This window comes from Mauremys reevesii, linkage group 13, assembly GCF_016161935.1.
Source record: "Mauremys reevesii isolate NIE-2019 linkage group 13, ASM1616193v1, whole genome shotgun sequence".
Lineage (NCBI taxonomy): Eukaryota > Metazoa > Chordata > Testudines > Geoemydidae > Mauremys > Mauremys reevesii.
In genome coordinates, this window is record NC_052635.1 from 9,311,574 (window position 1) to 9,332,181 (window position 20,608).

General features: G+C 44.9%; 2 protein-coding genes across 2 annotated transcripts; both read left to right on the top strand.

The window, feature by feature from the left end:
* Positions 1-4,102: 4,102 nt before the first annotated feature.
* Positions 4,103-4,945, top strand: LOC120379940 (olfactory receptor 14A16-like). Its single transcript, XM_039497454.1, has one exon. The coding sequence runs from the start codon at positions 4,103-4,105 to the stop codon at positions 4,943-4,945; it is 843 nt and encodes a 280-aa protein (XP_039353388.1).
* A 5,568-nt stretch (positions 4,946-10,513) lies between these two features.
* LOC120381157 (olfactory receptor 14A16-like) lies at positions 10,514-11,449 on the top strand. The gene has a single exon (XM_039499282.1). It carries the CDS (start codon positions 10,514-10,516, stop codon positions 11,447-11,449), a length of 936 nt encoding a protein of 311 aa, XP_039355216.1.
* Positions 11,450-20,608: the final 9,159 nt, after the last annotated feature.

Below are 20,608 nucleotides of genomic sequence, written 5' to 3' on the forward strand. Positions count from 1 at the left end.
CTCAGCTTCCATTTTCTAAACTATCACAATTTCCTAGTCTTCATGGTTGAGAAGGAAAATTTGAAAATGTTACCCAAGACTAAGACAAAAGCCAAGCATAACCAGTAGAGCAACATACCTCTGAGTCTTGCATGAGCCAATCACTCATGGAGAGGAGGGAGCTGTTTTGAGTTAACCAATGCAACACCTGCCTGAGTCTGCAGAGAGCTTAAACCAGTCACAAAGATAACTCCATAAGGTTGTGGTACAATCTGCTGCTCCAGGATCGCTCTCACCATTCGTGGACAGATGGAGCAATTCTGGGAGATACAACCCATTTTTTTACAGACATGACATTATTTCTCCCCACTCTCTCCTGGTGTACCTCTGAGGTAGCCTCCCTCTTGCTGGTGTAGGTCTTTGCTTTAAGTGGGTATCTTGGACTGGGCCTTTTCCTGGTCCCTCACCATCCCTGTTACGTTACCTAGCGGCCACAGACCTACTGTCTATATATTGAGCTGTCAACTTCCCAGCTGGGTGTCCATCTCAAAGGTTTCTGTCTATGAACCATGATCTCACGATCTTAGAATATTGCATGGTTATTAAAATACCATCATGGTTCTAAGCAATGAGAATCAGAAATACTGGAACAAACATGAAACTAGGCATCATGGTACAGATACTCAGATCACATCAACTGGAATAGCTGCATAGCACTATCAAATTTACACCATCTGGGGATTTGGCCTTATTAACTCTAACTGTACCATGTCAGATCTCCACTTGATTTGCACCAGGTGGGGATCTGACCCTTCGTATTTGTTCAGTTTCTCTGACATACCTACAACTAGTGTGAATTAAACAGCTTTAAGATGTCATGAAGCATTGTACCTGCAGCCTAATGAGCTTTTTATTTTAGTGGTGTCTGCAGGAAGAAAATATATAGTTGCTAAGAAAGAAAGAAAGAAGCTGGTCCATTCATCCCACTAGAAATTCTCATCAGATACAGAAAATCTTAGCAACACTGAATTCCTCTAAAGTTCTGTCCTCAGTGGGAATGAATCTCTCCTTAGCCATTAAAAGTTACACTTTTAAAATTACTAAGAAAGTGAAGACTGTTGTGGAACATTTGTCTCATCTTCAATTCAGATTCAGAGGCAAAGAATATGGATTAGTAACTGTGAAATGGGCCAGCTGGTATAAATCAGACATAGGCCCAGTGGAGTTATTGAGGCCATATTTCCAGCTGGCCACAAGTGACATAGCTCCATGGCAGTCTAAGGTCAGATCCCCAGCTAATAGAAATCAGTGTAGCGCCAATGAAATCAAAGGGCCACATCTCTACTTGGCGTGAACAGCCCTAACTACTCAGAACTCAGTGGAACTGTGTCAATTTACACCAGTTTAGGAGGTTGCACTGAGCTTTTAGTCTTTGCCTCTGGGTACCTCTTAGTGCCCAACTGTGGGATCCGCTGGTGGCTGCATCTCAAGAGTGGCTGATGCTACATGGTGTGTGTGTGTGTGTGTGTGTGTGTGTGTGTGTGTGTGTGTGTGTGTGTGTGTGTGTAAAACTCTGCTCTCTCAGAGCTGTTTATGTGGGGTTAATGAAGGAACAGGCTATTCCAGGCCAGCTGGGGCTGTGGTGCCACCATGTTCTGAGGTATTGTAGGTCACGTGTCTGGGTTTCAAACCTACATCTTCTTCTGCAATCTCCTTCAGACAGCCTTTGCTCCTCAGCCCTGCTTTGTTTTTAGCCACAGGTCCATTCAGTGGGAACCAGTGTTGGTCGTGTTACCCCTCTAGGGAGTTAGTGTCAGCTGAGGCAGGTAGTCAGGATGTTTTACCCCAGATTAGAGATCAGAGCTGAGCTCACAGCCCTGGAGACCGGATTCAGCTATTTAGCTCCAGGGCAGATACATAGAATCATAGAATATCAGGGTTGGAAGGGACCTCAGGAATTCATCTAGTCCAACCCCCTGCTCAAAGCAGGACCAATTCCCAACTAAATCATCCCAGCCAGGGCTTTGTCAAGTCTGACCTTAAAAACCTCCAAGGAAGGAGATTCCACCACCTCCCTAGGTAACCCATTCCAGTGCTTCACCACCCTCCTAGTGAAAAAGTTTTTCCTAATATCCAACCTAAACCGCCCCTGCTGCAACTTGAGACCATTGGTCCTTGTTCTGTCATCAGGTACCACTGATAACAGTCTAGATCCGTCCTCTTTGAAACCCCCTTTCAGGTAGTTGAAAGCAGCTATCAAATCCCCCCTCATTCTTCTCTTCTGCAGACTAAACATCCCAGTTCCCTCAGCCTCTCCTCATAAGTCATGTGCTCCAGCTCCCTAATCATTTCTGTTGCCCCTCGCTGGACTCTTTCCAAGTTTTCCACATCCTTTTTGTAGTGTGGGGCCCAAAACTGGACACAGTACTCCAGATGAGGCCACACCAATATCAAATAGAGAGGAATGATCACGTCCCTCGAGCTGCTGGCAATGTTCCTACTAATGCAGCCCAATATGTCGTTAGCCTTCTTGGCAACAAGGGCACACTGCTGACTCATATCAGCTTCTTGTCCACTGTAATCCTTGAGTCCTTTTCTGCAGAACTGCTGCTTAGCCAGTTGGTTTCCAGCCTTTAGCAGTGCATGGGATTCTTCCATCCTAAATGCAGGACTCTGCATTTGTCCTTGTTGAACCCCATCAGATATCTTTTGGCCCAATCTTCCAATTTGTCTAGGTCACTCTACTCTCCAGCATATCTACCTCTCCCCGCAGCTTAGTGTCATTCGTGAATTTGCTGAGGGTGCAATTCATCCCATCATCCAGATCATTAATGAACATATTGAACAAAACTGGCCCCAGGACCGACCTCTGGGGCACTCCGCTTAATACCAGCTGCCCCAACTTGACATCATGCCATTGATCACTACATCCTGAGCTGTGACCCTGTCTTGAAACCTGCACAAGCCAGGATCAGTGTCAGAGCTGAGAGGCATTATTGATATGTGCACAGATAGACAAGGACTGAAGAAGGCTGTCAGTGGACTGCCAGATGCATCACAGGCTGGAAAAAAATCCACAAAGACCAACATTGTAAGTTTATAATCTCAATTAAAGTTGTTTGAGTATAGAGGTACTGGAGAAATGTCGTAATAGAAGTATGAGTTACAACTGAAACTCAAGCCTTTTACTATAATTTAAACGTCTATAGCTTATTGACTTTCTCCCCCCACCCTCCCGCAGCAGGGGAAAAAAAAACAATTTTCACAGAATTTGTGAAATCCAAAACATTTTTGTTTTTGTTAATTGAGAACCAAAGAATTGCTAATAAAAACTTCTGAAAATGGGGAAATTTTCACTGAATTTTTTGAATTTTTTTTTACAATAAAAATGTTTTTAAGCATAGCAGAAACTTCCCATGTAAATTTCTTCATTTGAAAACTCAGTTCTCCTTTGAAATAATTTAAACAGAAAATATCTCTGTTCCCCAAGATGGAAACTTAGAATTAAACCAGGGTGACAGCACTGATATTGCACAACATAGAATTAGCTGAGTGATGCTATTAGGCGCTCATCATACAGCGATGGAAATGCAGCTGGGATTCGATGCCATAAATCTGTTTGTAAGCAGGCACCCCATCTGTGTGGTGCTGCAGTGGAAACATTACAAATGTGCTGTCATATTGGATGCTTTGTGAGTACATGTAAATATTTCCCTGGAAAGTGGAAATTAGGCAGCATTAGCTTTTTAGTATTTTAGCTTCATATCCAAGTTTACAGCCTGCTGTCTGGAGCAACAGGGGAGTTATCTTGACTAGATCATTGGGTTTGGATGTGCTTTGCTCCATCCCTCATATTGTATTATACCAAGCCACAGCCTGAGCCAGATCTTCAGATGGTGCAAACTGATGCAGCTCCATTGACTTGAAGGGAGCTGCGCCAATTTACATTTATGTGATATCTCACCACTCCTAGGTAATAGCAGTGACAAGTGCTGTCCATCATTGACACTCACATTATGAGATATTGCTGTAAGGAATCAGGGCCACTCCCTCTGTCGCTGTAATCCCCCCACTGTCTTTGTCCTTCCCTCCACAGCCATCACACAATGAACTGAGAAAGAAAATGTCCAGCCGAACCAACTTGATCAAATTCCTTCTCTTGGGATTCTCTGATGTTCGGGAGCTGCAGATTTTGCACTTTGTGGTGTTCCTGGTGATTTACCTGGCAGCCCTGATGGGGAACCTTCTCATCATCACAGCCATAGCCCTCGATGACTATCTCCACACCCCCATGTATTTCTTCCTGATGAATCTGTCCATTATAGACCTTGGCTCCATCTCTGTCACCATCCCCAAATCCATGGCCAATTCCCTCATCAACACCAGATTGATTTCTTATCTTGGATGTGTCACCCAAGTTTTTCTCTTTTTAGTCTTCACTGCAGCTGCTCTTGCCTTACTCACTGTCATGGCATACAACCGATACGTCAACATCTGTCAACCACTGCACTACAAGAGAGTGATAAACAGGAGAGTTTGTGTCCAAATGGCATCCAGTGCCTGGATTACTAGTATTGTCTACTCTGCACTGCACACTGGGAACACCTTCAGGTTACCATTCTGCCAGTCCAGTGTCATCAGCCAGTTCTTCTGTGAAATCTCCCAGCTACTAAAGCTTGCCTGCTCTGACTCGTACCTCAGTGAAGTTGGGCTTCTTGCCTTTCTTGTGTTTTTTGGTTTAAACTGTTTTGTTTTTATAATTGTGTCTTATGTTCAGATCTTCCAAACTGTGCAGAGAATACCATCTGAGCCAGGCCAGCGTAAAGCCTTCTCGACCTGCCTCCCTCACCTCACTGTGATCTCATTGTTTCTTTGCACTGGCATCTTTGAGTATCTGAAACCCATCTCCAGCTTAATGTCAAATATGGATCTCATGATGTTCTCTATGCTCTGGTGCCTCCAATGATGAATCCGATCATCTATAGCATGAGGAACAACAAGATCAAAGCTGCATTAAAGGAACTGATTGTGTAGAGGTTATTCGCCAAGAATTGTAATGACCGTCATTGTTCCTTGACTTTGATTTCATTCTGAATTCCTAAATATATATAATCAACTGATGACCTTTCTCCTTGGTGCAATTATGAAGTCATCAAATATAGACTAAGTTCACTGAAGTTAAATGAGTTAGTGAAGGATTACACCAGTGTAAATAAGATCAGAATCTATATATCTATGCCTACATTTCATACACATCTAATCTAATCTATCTATCTATCTATCTATTGGATTTATACAGCTGCTGCTACGACTGTATCTGAGCATGTTGCACAGACTATCAATAGCCACAGCTAAGTCCCCAGTGGACTTAATGAAGTCTCTGGTTCTTCTCCTATTTTGGGGTAAAAATTGTTCTTGGGGTGTGAGAGGTTTGGCTTGTGTGTTTGACTACTTGTTTACTATTCATTGTGGTTCATTTTGTTGATCGGTTGGTTAGTTTCTTTTGGGGGTAGGAATTTGGGAGGGTGGAATATGTCTGGTTAAATTATCCATTATTTTGCCATCTATTCAAAATGTCAATGTCCTAATCTCTTTTATGGAGCCTTCTGAGAGACTGGACATTTTGCTTTCCACATTAATGAAGAATTTGGGGGGAAAAAAGATTTTTTTAGGTGTCTGGAGAGCTGAGTTCCAGTTCAGAAGTTTATTTTAATGCTGATGAAATTTTACCATGTTATTTATGATGTGTGAGGGCACCTAGACCCTCATCTAATTACATTTATTATTACTTTTAATTTAAATAAATAAATACAGTATTGTTCTTGCTATGATGAAAAGGGCCTTTTGGGAGAGAAAGCAACAACAATGTTTCCGAAAGTCAAATTGAGTCTGGATAAAAAGGCCAAATGTTTGTCCTATAAACTGTTGCTGTGATGGGGCTGGAATTGGTCTCTCATATTTTCTCATAGTTATGCTTTACTCATAAATCATTCTTTGCATGGAGAAGGCCGGCTAGTCATTCAAGGTGCTACTGGTCACAGTTCCTGTGGGAAGAAGTGCTGGTATCAAACCCAGTGGGAGAAATCATAGTCAGTGCATAACGTGCTACAGGTTGGGACCTAGTTTGAAAGGGGAAGAATCACATGATTGCATCCTAATAGAGGGACAGGCACAAGTCTGAGACCTGAGGATGTGCACTCAGACACCAGAGAAGAGAGCAGAGGTGTAACCTGTAAGCGTAACAAATGGGATTTAGTCATTCACTTCAAAAAGTTGATTTGGATTTGGCCAGTGGTTTCTCATCACACAAGGATCCAATTGTGTCTAGCTCACAGAAGTTGACTGTTGTTATTATTAATTATTATTATTAGTAGTAATAATAATAAATCATGTTTGTGCATAATTGTGTACATTACATGTACAATAGATAAAAGCAGAATATGTGGATAGATAGATAGATAGATAGATACTCATTAATAATCAATGGCAATTATTTTGCCCTTTTTCTGTCCATGAATGTTGATTTTCAGCTCATGATTTCTTTGATAGGCTTCATTATTCAGTATTACATATAAAAGAATTTATGTGAATAGTTCTTAGTCCATAGCTCATTTACAAGAACTACAAGACATACATCGTCTGTGAGCTTTGAGCTGTGTTGACTAGAAATTAGGGCTGTCGATTAATAACAGCAAGGAGTCCTGTGGCACCTTATAGACTAACAGACGTATTGGAGCATGAGCTTTCACGGATGAATACCCCACTTTGTCGGATACATGCACGAAAGCTCATGCTTCAATACGACTGTTAGTCTATAAGGCGCCAATGGACTCTTTGCTGCTTTTACAGATCCAGACTAACACAGCTACCCCTCTGATACTTGATTAATAACAGTTAACTCATGCAAATAACTTGAAAAAATTAATTGTTATTTAAAAATGAATAGTGATTCATCACAGTTTTAATCGCACTGCTAAACAATAGAATACCAATTGAAATTTATTAAATATTTTGGATGTTTTTCTACATTTTCAAATATATTGATTTAAATTACAATACAGAATACAAAGTGTACAGTGCTCACTTTATATTACTATTTTTATTCCAAATATTTGCACTGTAAAAGTGATAAACAAAAGAAATAATATTTTTAAATTCACCTCATACAAGTACGGTGCCAATCAGAGCACAGCACCACCATCCCATAAATCCCAGCACCAGGCAGAAGAGTCCACTTCTTACCAAGAGCGCATGTTTTAGAAATTGTGGAAATGGTGAGAGGAAACATGGAGCACCTTTGGACTTGTGTGGAGAAAGCACTACATCAGCAACAGTTCCGACGAGGGCCCTTTGACTCAACCGTTGATGGATACGCCAGAACCTGACCCTGAAACCCAACTGCTCATGAGGAAGACCGATGAGCGTGAAGGCCTCTTGTTGTCCATCCCTATGGAGGAAGGTGACCACGGCTCAGAGGAATCACCAGTGGACAAAGTTAATGGAAAAGACATCACTCAGGTAAATGAACGATTAAGAAGTGATGGTCGAGGATGGGGTATAATGGGGTTAGGAACTGACCTGGGATTGCATAGAACTAAAACAAGCAGTGGGAACTTACACTCTTTTCTGAAAATCTCTCAACAGCTCGACGATGCCTTTCTAGGGGCCTTTGAGAACTTACAGATTGGTAGCCCTGTGGAGGTAAATCTATCCTGTGTCAGTTGTTTTTGCTCTTGCCTGAGGCCTGGTCTACACTGTGATTTATGGTCGAATTTAGCAGCGTTACCTCGATTTAAGCCTAGACCCGTCCACATGACGAAGCCCTTTTTTGCGACTTAAAGTTCTTCAATTCAGATTCACAGGTAAAGGAAATGGATTTGAAACTGTTTAACGAGGCGAGATCCCCAGCAGGTAAATATCAGCCATAGCTCCATTGGTGTCAATGAGCAAAAACCACTGCTGGGGTAAATCAGCACTAGCTCCAGTGGAGTTAATGAGGCCAGATTCCCCAGGTGGTGAAAACTGACATAGCTTCATGGGCATCTTAGGGCAAGATCCCCAGCTAATGGAAATCAGACTGGCTCCATTGGAATCAAATGGCCAAATCTCCACTTGCCGTAAAGAGCCTTAACTACTCGGAACTCAATGGAACTGTATCAATTTACATCAATTTAGGACGTAGCTAGGAGCTTTTTGTGTTTGCCTCTGGCTGCTTCTTAGTGACCAACCTCAAACAGCCAGGACAGGCTGAGCTGTGGCTTCCTCTGCTGGGTGCATCCCAAGAGCTGCTGATGCAAAGCAGGAGAAAAAAAAATCTCTGCTCTCTCAGAGGTAATGATGTCGCATTAATGAAGGAACAGGCTATTCCAGGCCAGCTGGGGCTCTGTTGCCACTGGGCTCTGAGCTATTGTAGGTCACATGTCTGTGCTACAAATATATAGTTTATTGTGTAATCTCCTTCTGACACCCTTTGGGCCTCAGCCCTGCCTTATGAGTATCCAGGGCTCCTTTCAGGGTGATGCCATCATGTGAGATCCAGGGCATGTTGTGTTCCCCCTCTGGGGGGTTAGGTACGTCTAGGGCAGCTTGTCAGTGTTGTTTACTCCTGAGGTGAGATCAGAGCTCAGCTCACAGCCCTCCAATTATTTAGCTCCGTCCCCAGAACAGGGACATCCTGGGTTGTGAACAAGCAGCCTGAACAAGCCAGGATCAGTTTCAGTGATGGGAGGGGCTTTTTCCCCCATCCTATTTAGTCCTTCACCTCTCAGCCAAGCCTGCCTGAGATGGGGAGCAGGGAGCACCCATCTATGGAGTGGGTCCCTGCCTGCTAGGAACTGCGGAGAGACCCAGCTGCTTGGGAAACATGGTGAAGCGAGAGTGAAACAGATGCTGGATAACAGGGTGATTGGGGCATTATTTATACAGACAGGCAATGACTGAAGGACCCTGGCTGTGAAGTCTCTCATGCATCATGGGCCGGGAAACATTTCACAAACATCAGCACAGTAAGTTTCTTATTTCAATCACACATGTTTAGGTATTTATATGCTAGTCAAATTTCATAACAGAACTAGGAGTTACAATTGGAAATCTTCAAGGCTTTTTATATGATTTAATCAAACATTTAGAGCTGCTCTGAGGGTTGTTGATTTTTTTTCTCCAGCAATAAACCATTAACTTTTCATAGATATTGTGAAAATCATGTTTTTGTGTGTTTTATTTTTGTTCATTGAGAACCAGACAATTTCAGGTAAACTGCTGGAAACGGAAACATTTTCACTTAAATAAAAAAAAAAAGTATTTTGAGTTTTCCAACACATGAGTTTCAAGAATAACACAGGCTTCATCAGAATATTTCTTTAGTTGAAAACCAGTTTTCCTTTGAAATAATTTAAACAGAAAATGTCTGAATACCCCAGATTAGAAACTTAGAAGTAAGCGAGAGTGGGAACATTGATGCTGTACAATAATAGTAAAATTTGAACCCAGTCACTATACTACAATGGTGTTTTTTTTCTATTTCAAAGGGTTATTTGGTGACTCATAAAATTGAGTAAGCAGCGAAGTTGGCAACAAACAGCATCAGTATTAAACATACTAGTGCCTTAAATGAAGAACAGAGAATTGAAGCCCTTAGCCAAAACCTGTCTCTCTTATCCATGCCGAGGACATAGAAAATGTCAATGGGATTAGAACCTAGATATTCAGCTTTAGCGCTATATCCTCTGTCCCACATGGCTGCCCGCTAAACACAAATGCTGTAAATGGGGGCACCAAACATACACATAATAAAGCAGAGCCCTTTTTCACAGCAGACAAGGCAGAGAACGGGCTGGAGGGGAAACAGAGGCACAGGGAAGTGACTGGCCCAAGGTCACACAGCAGGTCAGTGGCACAGCCAAGAACCCAAGTCTCCTGACGGTTAATGACTCGCACAGACATAACGTGACAGAGGTAAATGATGCAGCAGTGAGGTAGCTGAGCAATTCTCATCAGTACACAGAGATGGAAGTGGGATCTTGTGTCATAAATCATTACATAAGCAGGCAGTAGGTCATCTATGTGGTGCTGCAGTAGAATCAATAGAGACGAGCTCTAATGAAGGATATTAAATGAGTCTATGTCATATTTCCCTGGAAAGTGGATACCAGGCAGGGTTAACATTTTAGTTTCAAGCCCAAGTTCACAGCCTGCTGTTTGTAGCAAGAGAGAATCCATCTTGGCTAGAATGTTGCATTGGGTTGTGCTTTGCTCCATCCTTCACACGGCGTTTTATCAAGCCACATCCTGAGCCAGATCTTTAGATGGTGCAAACTGATGCAGCTCCATTGACTTTAAGGGAGACGCACCAATTTACATGTGTGATAACTCACCACTCCTAGTTAAGAGCAGTGACGAGTGCTGTGCATTGTTGACACTCACATTATGAGATATTGCTGCGGGGAATCAGGGCCACTCCTGCTGTCACTGTAATCCCCACCACTGTCTTTGTCCTTCCCTCCTCAGCCATCACACAATGAACTGAGAAAAAAAAATGTCCAACCAAACCACCCTGACCGAGTTCCTTCTCCTGGGATTCTCTGACATTTGGGAGCTGCAGATTTTGCACTTTGTGGTGTTCCTGATGATTTATTTGGCAGGCCTGATAGGGAATCTTCTCATCATCGCAGCCATAGCCCTCGACCACCATCTTCACACCCCCATGTACTTCTTCCTGGCGAATCTATCTATCCTAGACCTCGGCTCCATCTCCGTCACCATCCCCAAATCCATGGTCAATTCCCTCATGAACACCAAGGTAATTTCTTATCCTGGATGCATCACCCAAGTGTTTCTATTTGTAGTCTTCACTTCAACTGATCTTGCCTTACTCACCATCATGGCATATGACCGATATGTCGCCATCTGCCAACCACTGCACTACGAGATAGTGATGAACAGGAGAGCTTGTGTCCAAATGGCAGCCAGTGCCTGGATTACTGGTATTGTCTACTCTGTAATGCACACCGGGAACACTTTCAGGTTACCCTTCTGCCAGACAAATGTCATCCACCAGTTCTTCTGTGAAATCCCCCAGCTGCTCAAGCTCGCCTGCTCTGACTCATACCTCAGTGAAGTTGGGCTTCTTGACTTTGGTATGTTTTTAGGTTTAAACTGCTTTGTGTTTATAATTCTGTCTTATGTTCAGATCTTCAAAGCAGTGCTGAGAATCCCCTCTGAGCAGGGCCAGTGTAAAACCTTCTCCACCTGCCTTCCTCACCTCACTGTGGTCTCTTTGTTTCTTTGCACGGGCTTCTTTGAGTACATGAAACCCACCTCCAGCTCAGAATCAGGTCTGGATCTCATGATAGGTGTTCTCTATTCCCTGGTGCCTCCAGTGATGAATCCGATCATCTACAGCATGAGGAACAAGGAGATCAAAGCTGCATTAAAGAAACTGATTGTCTGGAGGTTACTCACCAAGAATTAAAATGTCCATCATTGCTCCTTGATTGAAATTTCATTCTGAGCTTCTTTATGGATATAACCAACTGATGACAAAATTGTCTCCTTGAGAACACAGGCTGCAATCTGTTTATGAATTCATAAAATCCAGACTAACTCATTTGAAGTTAAATGAGTTAGTTTAGAATTTCACCAGTGTAAATAAGACCAGAATCTAAATATCTATCCCTAAATGTACATACACACCTATCTCTCTTTGGGATTTATACTGCTAACATTGCCATGCTATTGGAGCATGTTGCACAGAATAGCAACAGCCATAGCTAAGTCACTAGTGAACATGAAATCTCTTTATCTTCTTCTTTTTGAGCGTAAAAAATTGTGGGTGGAGTTTAAGAGGTTTGGCTTGTTTGTTTACTTGATTGTTTCTTTTCTGTGTTTCATTTTGTTGATTCATTGGTTGACTTTTTTTTGTTACCGATGACTTTTTGTGGTAGGAATTTGCAGGGTGGAATATGTTTGATTAAATGTGGGAATCAGATTAATTTGTCATTTATTCAAGGTGTCAATGTCATAATCTCTTTAAAGGTTTTTTTGGAGAGACTGGAGGTTTTCTTTTCCCTAGGGATGAAGAATTGAAAAAAAGTTTCTGTAGGTTTGTGGCTAGAAGAGTTCCTTTTTAAACAATTATTTTAATGTTATTAGAAAGATTGCCTTCTGCACACGTCCCCTCTCCTTCATCATCTCAGCAACTGCCTCTCCTCCTAGACACAATTATAGAGATTATGTCCCTTGCCAGTTCCAGTTCACACAATAACCCCAACATAAGCAACTCTGCATATGGAAACATGGTATTAGGAAGCATTTAAGGCTGGATTAAAATTTAAGGACTATAAACCAGTGTCCAGGGCTTCAGCTCCAGGAGTCATGACATTACAAGAGAATCTCAGCTTCCATTTCCTAAACTATAGCCATTTTCGAATCCTCGTGGTTGAGAAGGAAAGCTTGGAAATGTTTCCCAAAACAAAAGCCAAGTGTAATCAATAGAGCAAAGACTGTCTGAGTCTTGCATGAGCCAATCACGCATGGGATGGAGTGGGCTGTCCTCAGTTAACCAATGCAACACCTGCCTCAATCTATAGGCAGCCTGAGACAATTGCTCTGAGAGGGGGAAAATGCATAGGGTATAATGATGCAGCTACATCTCCCTGAGTGTGCAAAGAACCTGAACCAGTCACAAAGTTAACTCCATAAGCACAGACAGCTGTTCTGGGACTATTCTCACCATCAGTGGATAGATGGGACAATTCTGAGAGATACAACCCAGTTTTTTACAGACATGACACCACTTTTCCCCACTTTTTCCTGGGGTACCTCTGAGGAGGCCTGTGTCCTGCTGGAGTACATCCTTCCTCTGGGTGGGTGTCCATGACTAGGCTTCTTCCTGCTCTCCGATTCCTCACTATCTCTGTTATGCTACCTAGCAATTTTCTATATATTAATCGGCCAATTTCCCAGCTGGGTGCCCATTTCACAGGTTTCTCTCTATGAACCGTCATATCAATATCATAGAATATTTTATGGTTATTTAAATGGGATGGAGGTTCTAAGCATGAGAATCTCAAATCCTGGAACACATATTAAACTAGACATCATAAGAACATAAGAATGGCCATATTGGGTCAGACCAAAAGTCCATCCAGCCCAGTATCCTGTCTTCTGACAGTGGCCAATGCCTGGTGCCTCAGAGGGAATGAACAGAACAGGAAATCATCAAGTGACCCATCCCGTCACCCATTCCCAGGTTCTGGCAAACAGAGGATAGGGACATAATCCCTGCCCATCCTGGTTAATAGCCATTGATGGACCTATCCTCCATGAATTTATCTAATTCTTTTTGAACCATATTATAGTCATGGGCTTTACAACATCCTCTGGCAAAGAGTTCCATGGGTTGACTATGCTTTGTGTGAAGAAATACTTCCTTTTATTTGTTTTAAATCTGCTGCCTATTAAAATCATTGGGTGACCTTTAGTTCTTCTGGTATGAGAAGGAGTAAACTTCCTTATTTACTTTCTCCACACCAGTCATAATTTTATAGACATCTATCATATCCCTCTTAGTCGTCTCTTTTCCATGCTGAAAATTCCCAGTCTTATTAATCTCTTCCCATACAGAAAGCCATTCCATACCCCCAATCATTTTTGTTGCTCTTTTTTTAACATTTTCCAATTCCAATATATGTTTTTTTTAGATAGGTCAAATACACCTGCACATAGTATTCAAGATATGGGATCGCCGTGGATTTATATAGAGGCAATATGATATTTTATGTCTTAGCAATGCCTTTCCTAATGATTCCCAACATTCTGTTTGCCTTTTTTGATAGCAACTGCATATTGAGTGTAGGTTTGCAGAGAACTATCCACATTAACTCCAAGATCTCTTTCTTGAGTGGTAACAGCTAATTTACACCCCATCATTTTAAATATATAGCTGGGATTATGTTTTCCAATGTGCATTACTTTGCATTTATCAACACTGAATTTAATCTGCCATTTTGTTGCCCAGTCATCCAGTTTTGTGAGATGCCTTTGTAACTCTTCACAGTCTGCTTTGGGCTGAGCTATCCTGAGTAGTTTTGTATCTTCTGCAAATTTTGCCACCTAACTGTTTACCCCTTTTTCTACATCATTTATGAATATGTTGAGCAGTACTGGTCCCAGTAGTGACCCCTGGGGGGACAGCACAATTTCTCTCTCTCCATTCTGAAAAATGACCATTTATTCCTACTCTTTGTTTCCTATCTTTTAGCCAGTTACTGATCCATGACAGTACCTTCCCTCTAATCCCATGACAGCTTACTTTGTTTAAGAGCCTTTGGTGAGGGACCTTGTCAAAAGCTTTCTAAAAATCTAAATACACTTGTAACCCTTCTGCCCCTCTGAGTTGGCAGCAACAAGGGCCCGGTTCAGTATCCAGGGGGTTCCATTTCAATAACACAATACAAAACCGGATTGAGCCCCCACCCAGTGACCTGGGACAATTATATTACCCCCCCACCCCCGGGCGCCTCTAGGAGGCAATACTTCCCCTCTCACAAGCACAGAGTCCGAGAGTAGCAAAATACTTTTAATAAAGGAGGGAAACAATGCGGCCTTATGTTGGGGGAACACCACAAACAGGATTATAACACAAACCATGAGCAAAAGACACACCTCCAAGTACATTTGGCAACGTCTTTTTCCCTTCAGGGTCTTAAGTCCAAATCACCCCAAAGTCCAACAACCACAAAAGTCTCTGCCCTGGTCAGTGCCACCCTAGAGTTCAAAAGTTCATCTGCAGAGTTTTACCCCCCCAGCCTGGGTGGAATTGGGGGGGGCCACACAGGGTGTTAAAGGGCACCTTACATGGGCCAAGGCCGACTGCCCCGCCTCTCTGTAGAGATCTGCTGCAGCCTTCACCACAAACAACTCTGCTCCGCTCCTCCAGCCATCCCCACAAACTGCTCCATTCTGCTCCACTCTCTGTTCCGTGGGCCGCTCCAACCACCCCACCAGCTCCTCCACTCCACCAGCCATCCCATCAACCACTCCAGCTGTCCCCACAAACTGCTCAGCTCCACTCTGCTGCACTCACCACTCCAACCATCCTGCAAACAGCTCAGCCAGCCACTTAGCAATATATCTTCAGGCTCCCCCACTAGTTAACACAGCACTCAGTGATCTCAGCTCAGTAATTTTAGCTCTTTTAGTGGCTTCAGTGCTTAGTGATTTCAGCTGGTGCACCATTCACCCAAAGTGAATTCACTCAGCAGCCTCTAGCTAGACTCCTAATAGAATCAAAATTAGCTCTGCTATTCAACAGTGGAGAGAGAGAGAGAAAGTGGTGCAATTGGTATGTCAGGCCCTCAAAGGGGGCCCATACCATCAGGTACACACACCTGTCCCCAACCTCTCTCAATTCACATGGGAAATGGAACCCATGTCCCTTGTCTAGCAAGTGCTACTTAGTTGATGGTGAGACCCTCTGTCATAAAACAGGTTCATAGTCCCTCATTCACATAATCAGGGTAGCAACACTTTATTCTTCCTACCCTAATTATCGAGAAATTGGGGATCCCACAGCTTTCAATGTGATCATTTTGGGCTGCCATGGACTCATGCTAGGTGGAGTGGGTGTGCCTATGCAAACAAGATCAGCCCCCTAAGTTCTTTTCCACACTCGCCATAATTCACCACCAGATGTCAGGGTAGAGCTCATTCTGACTCTGCTTACACACTATATCCACTGGATCCCCCTCATCCACCTGCTTGTTCACCCTCTCAAAGATTTCTAGTAGATTAGTGAGGCATAACTTCCCTTTACAAAAAACATTTTGACTCCTCCTCAACAAATCACATTCATCTATGTGTCTGATAATTGTCTTCTTAACTATAGTTTCAACCACTTTGCCCGGTACTGAAATCAGGCGTACCAGACAGTAATTGCCAGGATTACCGCTGGAACCTTTTTTAAAAATTGGTGTCACATTTGCTATCCTCCAGTAATCTGGCACAGAAGCTGATTTAAATGATAGCTTACATACCACAGTTAGTAGTTCTGCAATTTCACATTTGAGTTCCTTCAGAACTCTTGGGTGAATACTGTCTGGTGATTTATTACTGTTTAGAATATCAATGTATTCCAAAACCTCCTCTAATGACACCTCTATCTGGGCCAGTTTCTCAGATACATCATCTTAAAATAATGGCTCAGGTTTGGGAGTCTCCATCACATCCTCAGGCCTGGTCTACACTAGGACTTTAATTCGAATTTATCAGCGTTAATTCGAACTAACCGCTCAACCGTCCACACCAGGAAGCCATTTAATTCGAACTAGAGGGCTCTTTAGTTCGAATTTGGTACTCCACCCCGGCAGGTGGAGTAACGCTAAATTCGCACTTGCTAGCTCGAATTAGGCTTGGTGTGGATGCTAATCGAACTTAGCAGCTCCGGGAGCTATCCCACAGTGCACCACTCTGTTGACGCTCTGGACAGCAGTCCGAGCTTGGATTCTCTGGCCAGCCACACAGGAAATGACCCGCGAAAATTTGAATTCATTTTCCTGTCTGGGCGGTTTGAATCTGACGTTCTGGTTGCACATCGGGGCGAGCTCCGCAGCACCTGCAACGATGCAGAGCTCTCCAGCAGAGGAGTCCGGGCAATCCCAGACTAGAAAGAGGTCCCCAGCATGGACTGACCGGGAAGTCCAGGATCTGATCGCTGTGTGGGGCGAGGAGTCTGTGCTCTCGGAGCTGCGCTCCAACAAGCGGAACGCAAAGACCTTCGAGAAGGTCTCTAAAGCCATGAAAGACAAAGGATACAGCCGGGATGCGATGCAGTGCCGCGTGAAAGTGAAGGACCTAAGACAAGGGTATCAAAAAGTCAGAGCGGCAAACGGACGCTCCGGAGCCCAGCCCCAGACATGCCGCTTCTACGAGGCACTGCATGCCATTCTAGGTGGGTCTGCCACCAGTGCCCCACCAGTGACGGTGGACTCCGAGGACGGAATAGTGTACCGGGACAGTTCCCCTCCTGTTCGCCGATGGGGAAGATGAGGAAGGGTCTTTAGAGGACGGCGCAGGCGACATCGAACCCACTCCCGCTTTCCCTGACAGCCAGGATCTCTTCATCACCCTCACAGAGATCCCCTACCAACCGTCCCCGCCCGTTAACCAGGACTCGGAATAGGATCAGGCGGTAAGTGCTACAAACAGGGAAACATTTATTTTTTAAGAAACAGGGATTTATATAAAAAATAGAAATACTATATAAACATTTTTAAATATGAAACTAAACAAACAGCAGGTCTACACAAACAGCAATGGAGCAATAGTCCTCTGGGGATATTTCAAAAAAGCTCTCAGAGAGCAGCTGGAAAAGCCTCAGCAAGAGGTTTCTTGGGAGAGGTGCTTTATTGGGTGCTCCGTTGAAGCACACTCTTCCGCGCCATGCCATCCTCAGGTAGAGGGGGACCATCGCCTCTACGAGCATGGCAGCGTAGGGTCCTGGTCTGTGCAGGGCTTCTATTAACATCCGCTCTCTGTGTGCGCCTGACACGCCTCAGGGTGATGTCGTTGTGGAAGTGCTGCATCTAATTAGTGGAATTAGTGTACTGTTACTATTGTGCATGGTAGACTTTTACTTTGCATAAGAATGACCCTCGCTTAACAGAGTTTTACTTTGCATAAGAATGACCTCGCTTAACAGAGTTTTACTTTGCATAAGAATGACCTCGCTTAACAGCCACTTGTGGCAGGCCTCAGAGGAAAAGCATACAGGGTCTTTCCTGTTCACTGGCGGGAGATGCCGCATAACGCTCATCTTTTCTGCTTTGCACATTGCCTCCAGCAGGAGAGCACAGCTAAGCACTAACTGATAAGCACTCTGTACTGTAAGGCTTACCAGGACTTTGTGCAAGAGGGATGCAGCTATCTTTCCTCGCTTGTGCGCTCTCCAGTGCAATGGCGCCGCCAATGAGAGCGTATTCCGAAATCTCGGACTAGTTCTGAGATCTCCTGAGACTTGGTTCCCTCTTTGGTCTTGTTCACTGAAACTGACTAGACTGTGTTTACTGTTGGCAAACATGTATGTGTTCAAGGAAATCACCTACTTTTTCACATCACACAGCTTCGGCTCCTTCCCGGACTGCCCGCCATCCCACTGCAGAGGCTGGCCTGGATTAGACGCAGAAAGAAAAAGACAAGGGACGACATGTTCCAGGAACTGATGGCCAGCTCCAGAGCGGAGGCGGCAGAGCAGAGACAGTCGAGGAGAGCCTGTGTCAGCAGCATCGCACACACCTGGAACGGGAGGATAGGTGGCGGCAGGAAGACCAGCAGGCGACTCAAACGCTGCTTGGTCTAATGAGGAGCAAACGGACACGCCCGGCGCCTTGTAGATGTTCTGCAAGACCGCAGTCAGGAGGAGAGAGCCCCCCTGCAGTGCATCTGCAACCGCCCTCCAACGCCAAGAAGTCCTGTCCCCCCCTCACCCAAAGTGACAAGACGGAGGGGCGGTAGGGGCCGTGAGAACTGTCCCTGCACCGCAGCACACCGATAATGTTAGAGACAACTGTCGCGCTGTAAATTTGTACAAGCTCTTTCTTTACAGCATCAACCAGTCCCAACTCCAAGTTCAATCCCCCCTATGTGTATTACATTATTAAAAGCGGGGTGGTGTTACTGACTGTTTCCGTCTCGTTTGTGGTGTCAGAAGACTTTCTGTTGTTCTGTGGGCTAATTGTAATGTCACTGCATAGCCCACAGTGCCATGCTACAGACTTGGCTGCAGGGTCAACTGCAGGGCACACACAGACTGCAGTCACTAGGCACCAGGGACAGTCTGTGTGGTGTATGCTGCCCCGGGTCTTTCCTTGAGGTGTATGCTTGTGCAGGGTCCTGGTGCCTGACATCCCCGAATGTAAAGGCAGGCTTCCTTCACATGCATTTGGACCGTAGTCACGATCCTCCCGGTGCCCTGAGCCCCAAAAATAGACCTCATCCAGGGGCAGATACTCACCCTTCCCCACACCCCTCACCCTTCCAACGCCCAAACCCACAGCCGTCATGGTAACCCCTATCCAAGGACGGCACCCTCGCCCCTTCCTGCAAACCCACCCATCAGTGCACACCTTAACCAGCACAGAATGCTTCCATGTTTCAACGAATAAACAGAAATGCAAAGTCAACGAAAGATTTATTATTAATTACTAAAACATGTCCTTAGTTTTAAAACGTCCTTGGGAAGTGGGGAAAACTTGGTTTATGATCAGGCTCTCTTAAAATCAAGTGGACAGTCACAGGTTACCCTGCTCTGCGAGGAAACTCGCTTTCAAAGCCTCCTGATGCATATCGCTTCCCGCTGGGATATTCTCTCAGCACGGGTGTCTGGCTGATCGTAAACAGCAGCCAGGCGATTTGCCTCAACCTCCCAAGCGGCCAAAAGGTCTCGCCCTTGCTCTCACAGAGATTGTGGAGCACACAGCAAGCAGCAATAACTACGGGGATATTCTTTCGCTGATGTCCGAGCGAGTCAGTAAGGTCCGCCATCTACCCTTGAGACGTCCGAAAGCACACTCCACCACCATTCTGCACTTGCTCAGCCGGTAGTTGAAGAGTTCCTTTTCAGTGTCCAAGGCGCCTGTATAGGGCTTCATGAGCCAGGGCATTAGCGGGTAGGCCGGGTCCCCGAGGATCACTGTAGGCATCTGCACATCCCCAACCGTTATTTTGTGGTCCGGGAAGAAAGTGCCTGCCTGGAGGCGTCTAAACAGACCAGAGTTCCTGAACACACGCGTCATGAACCTTGCCCGCCCACCCGACGTTGATGTTGGTAAAACGTCCCCTATGGTCCACCACAGCTTGCAGCACCATTGAAAAGTAGCCCTTTCGGTTAATGTACTCGCTGGCCTGGTGGGCTGGTGCCAGGATAGGGATGTGAGTCCCATCTATAGCCCCACCGCAGTTTGGGAATCCCATCGCGGCGAAGCCATCTATGATGACCTGGACATTTCCGACAGTCACTACCTTTGAGAGCAGTTGCTCAACGATTGCGTGGGCTACTTGAATGACAGCAATCCCCACGGTAGATTTGCCCACGCCAAAGTGGTTCGCTACTGACCGGTAGCTGTCTGGCGTGGCAAGTTTCCAGAGGGCTATGGCCACTCGCTTCTGCACAGTCAGGGCTGCTCGCATCCTTGTGTCCTGGCGCTTCAGGGCAGGGGACAGCAAGTCACACAGTTCAAGGAAAGTGCCCTTACGCATCCTGAAGTTTCGCAGCCACTCTGTGTCATCCCAGACCTGCAGCACTATGCGGTCCCACCAGTCTGTGCTTGTTTCCCGGGCCCAGAATCGCCGTTCCACACCATGAACTTGACCCATTGCCACCATGATCTCCACTGCCCGGCGTACCCTGCTTTCTGAGAGGTCTGCGCCACTCTCCTCACCGTGCTGCCGGAGCCTCCTCGCCCGGTTTCTCAGCATCTGACTGTGGAAGAGGTGGACGATAACGTGCGAGGAGTTGACAACGGCCATAAGTGCAGCGATGATCGCAGCGGGCTCCATGCTCGCAGTGCTGTGGCGTCCGCGCTGTAACCGACCAGAGAAGGGCGCGAACAGATTTCCCGCCGGCGCTTTCAAG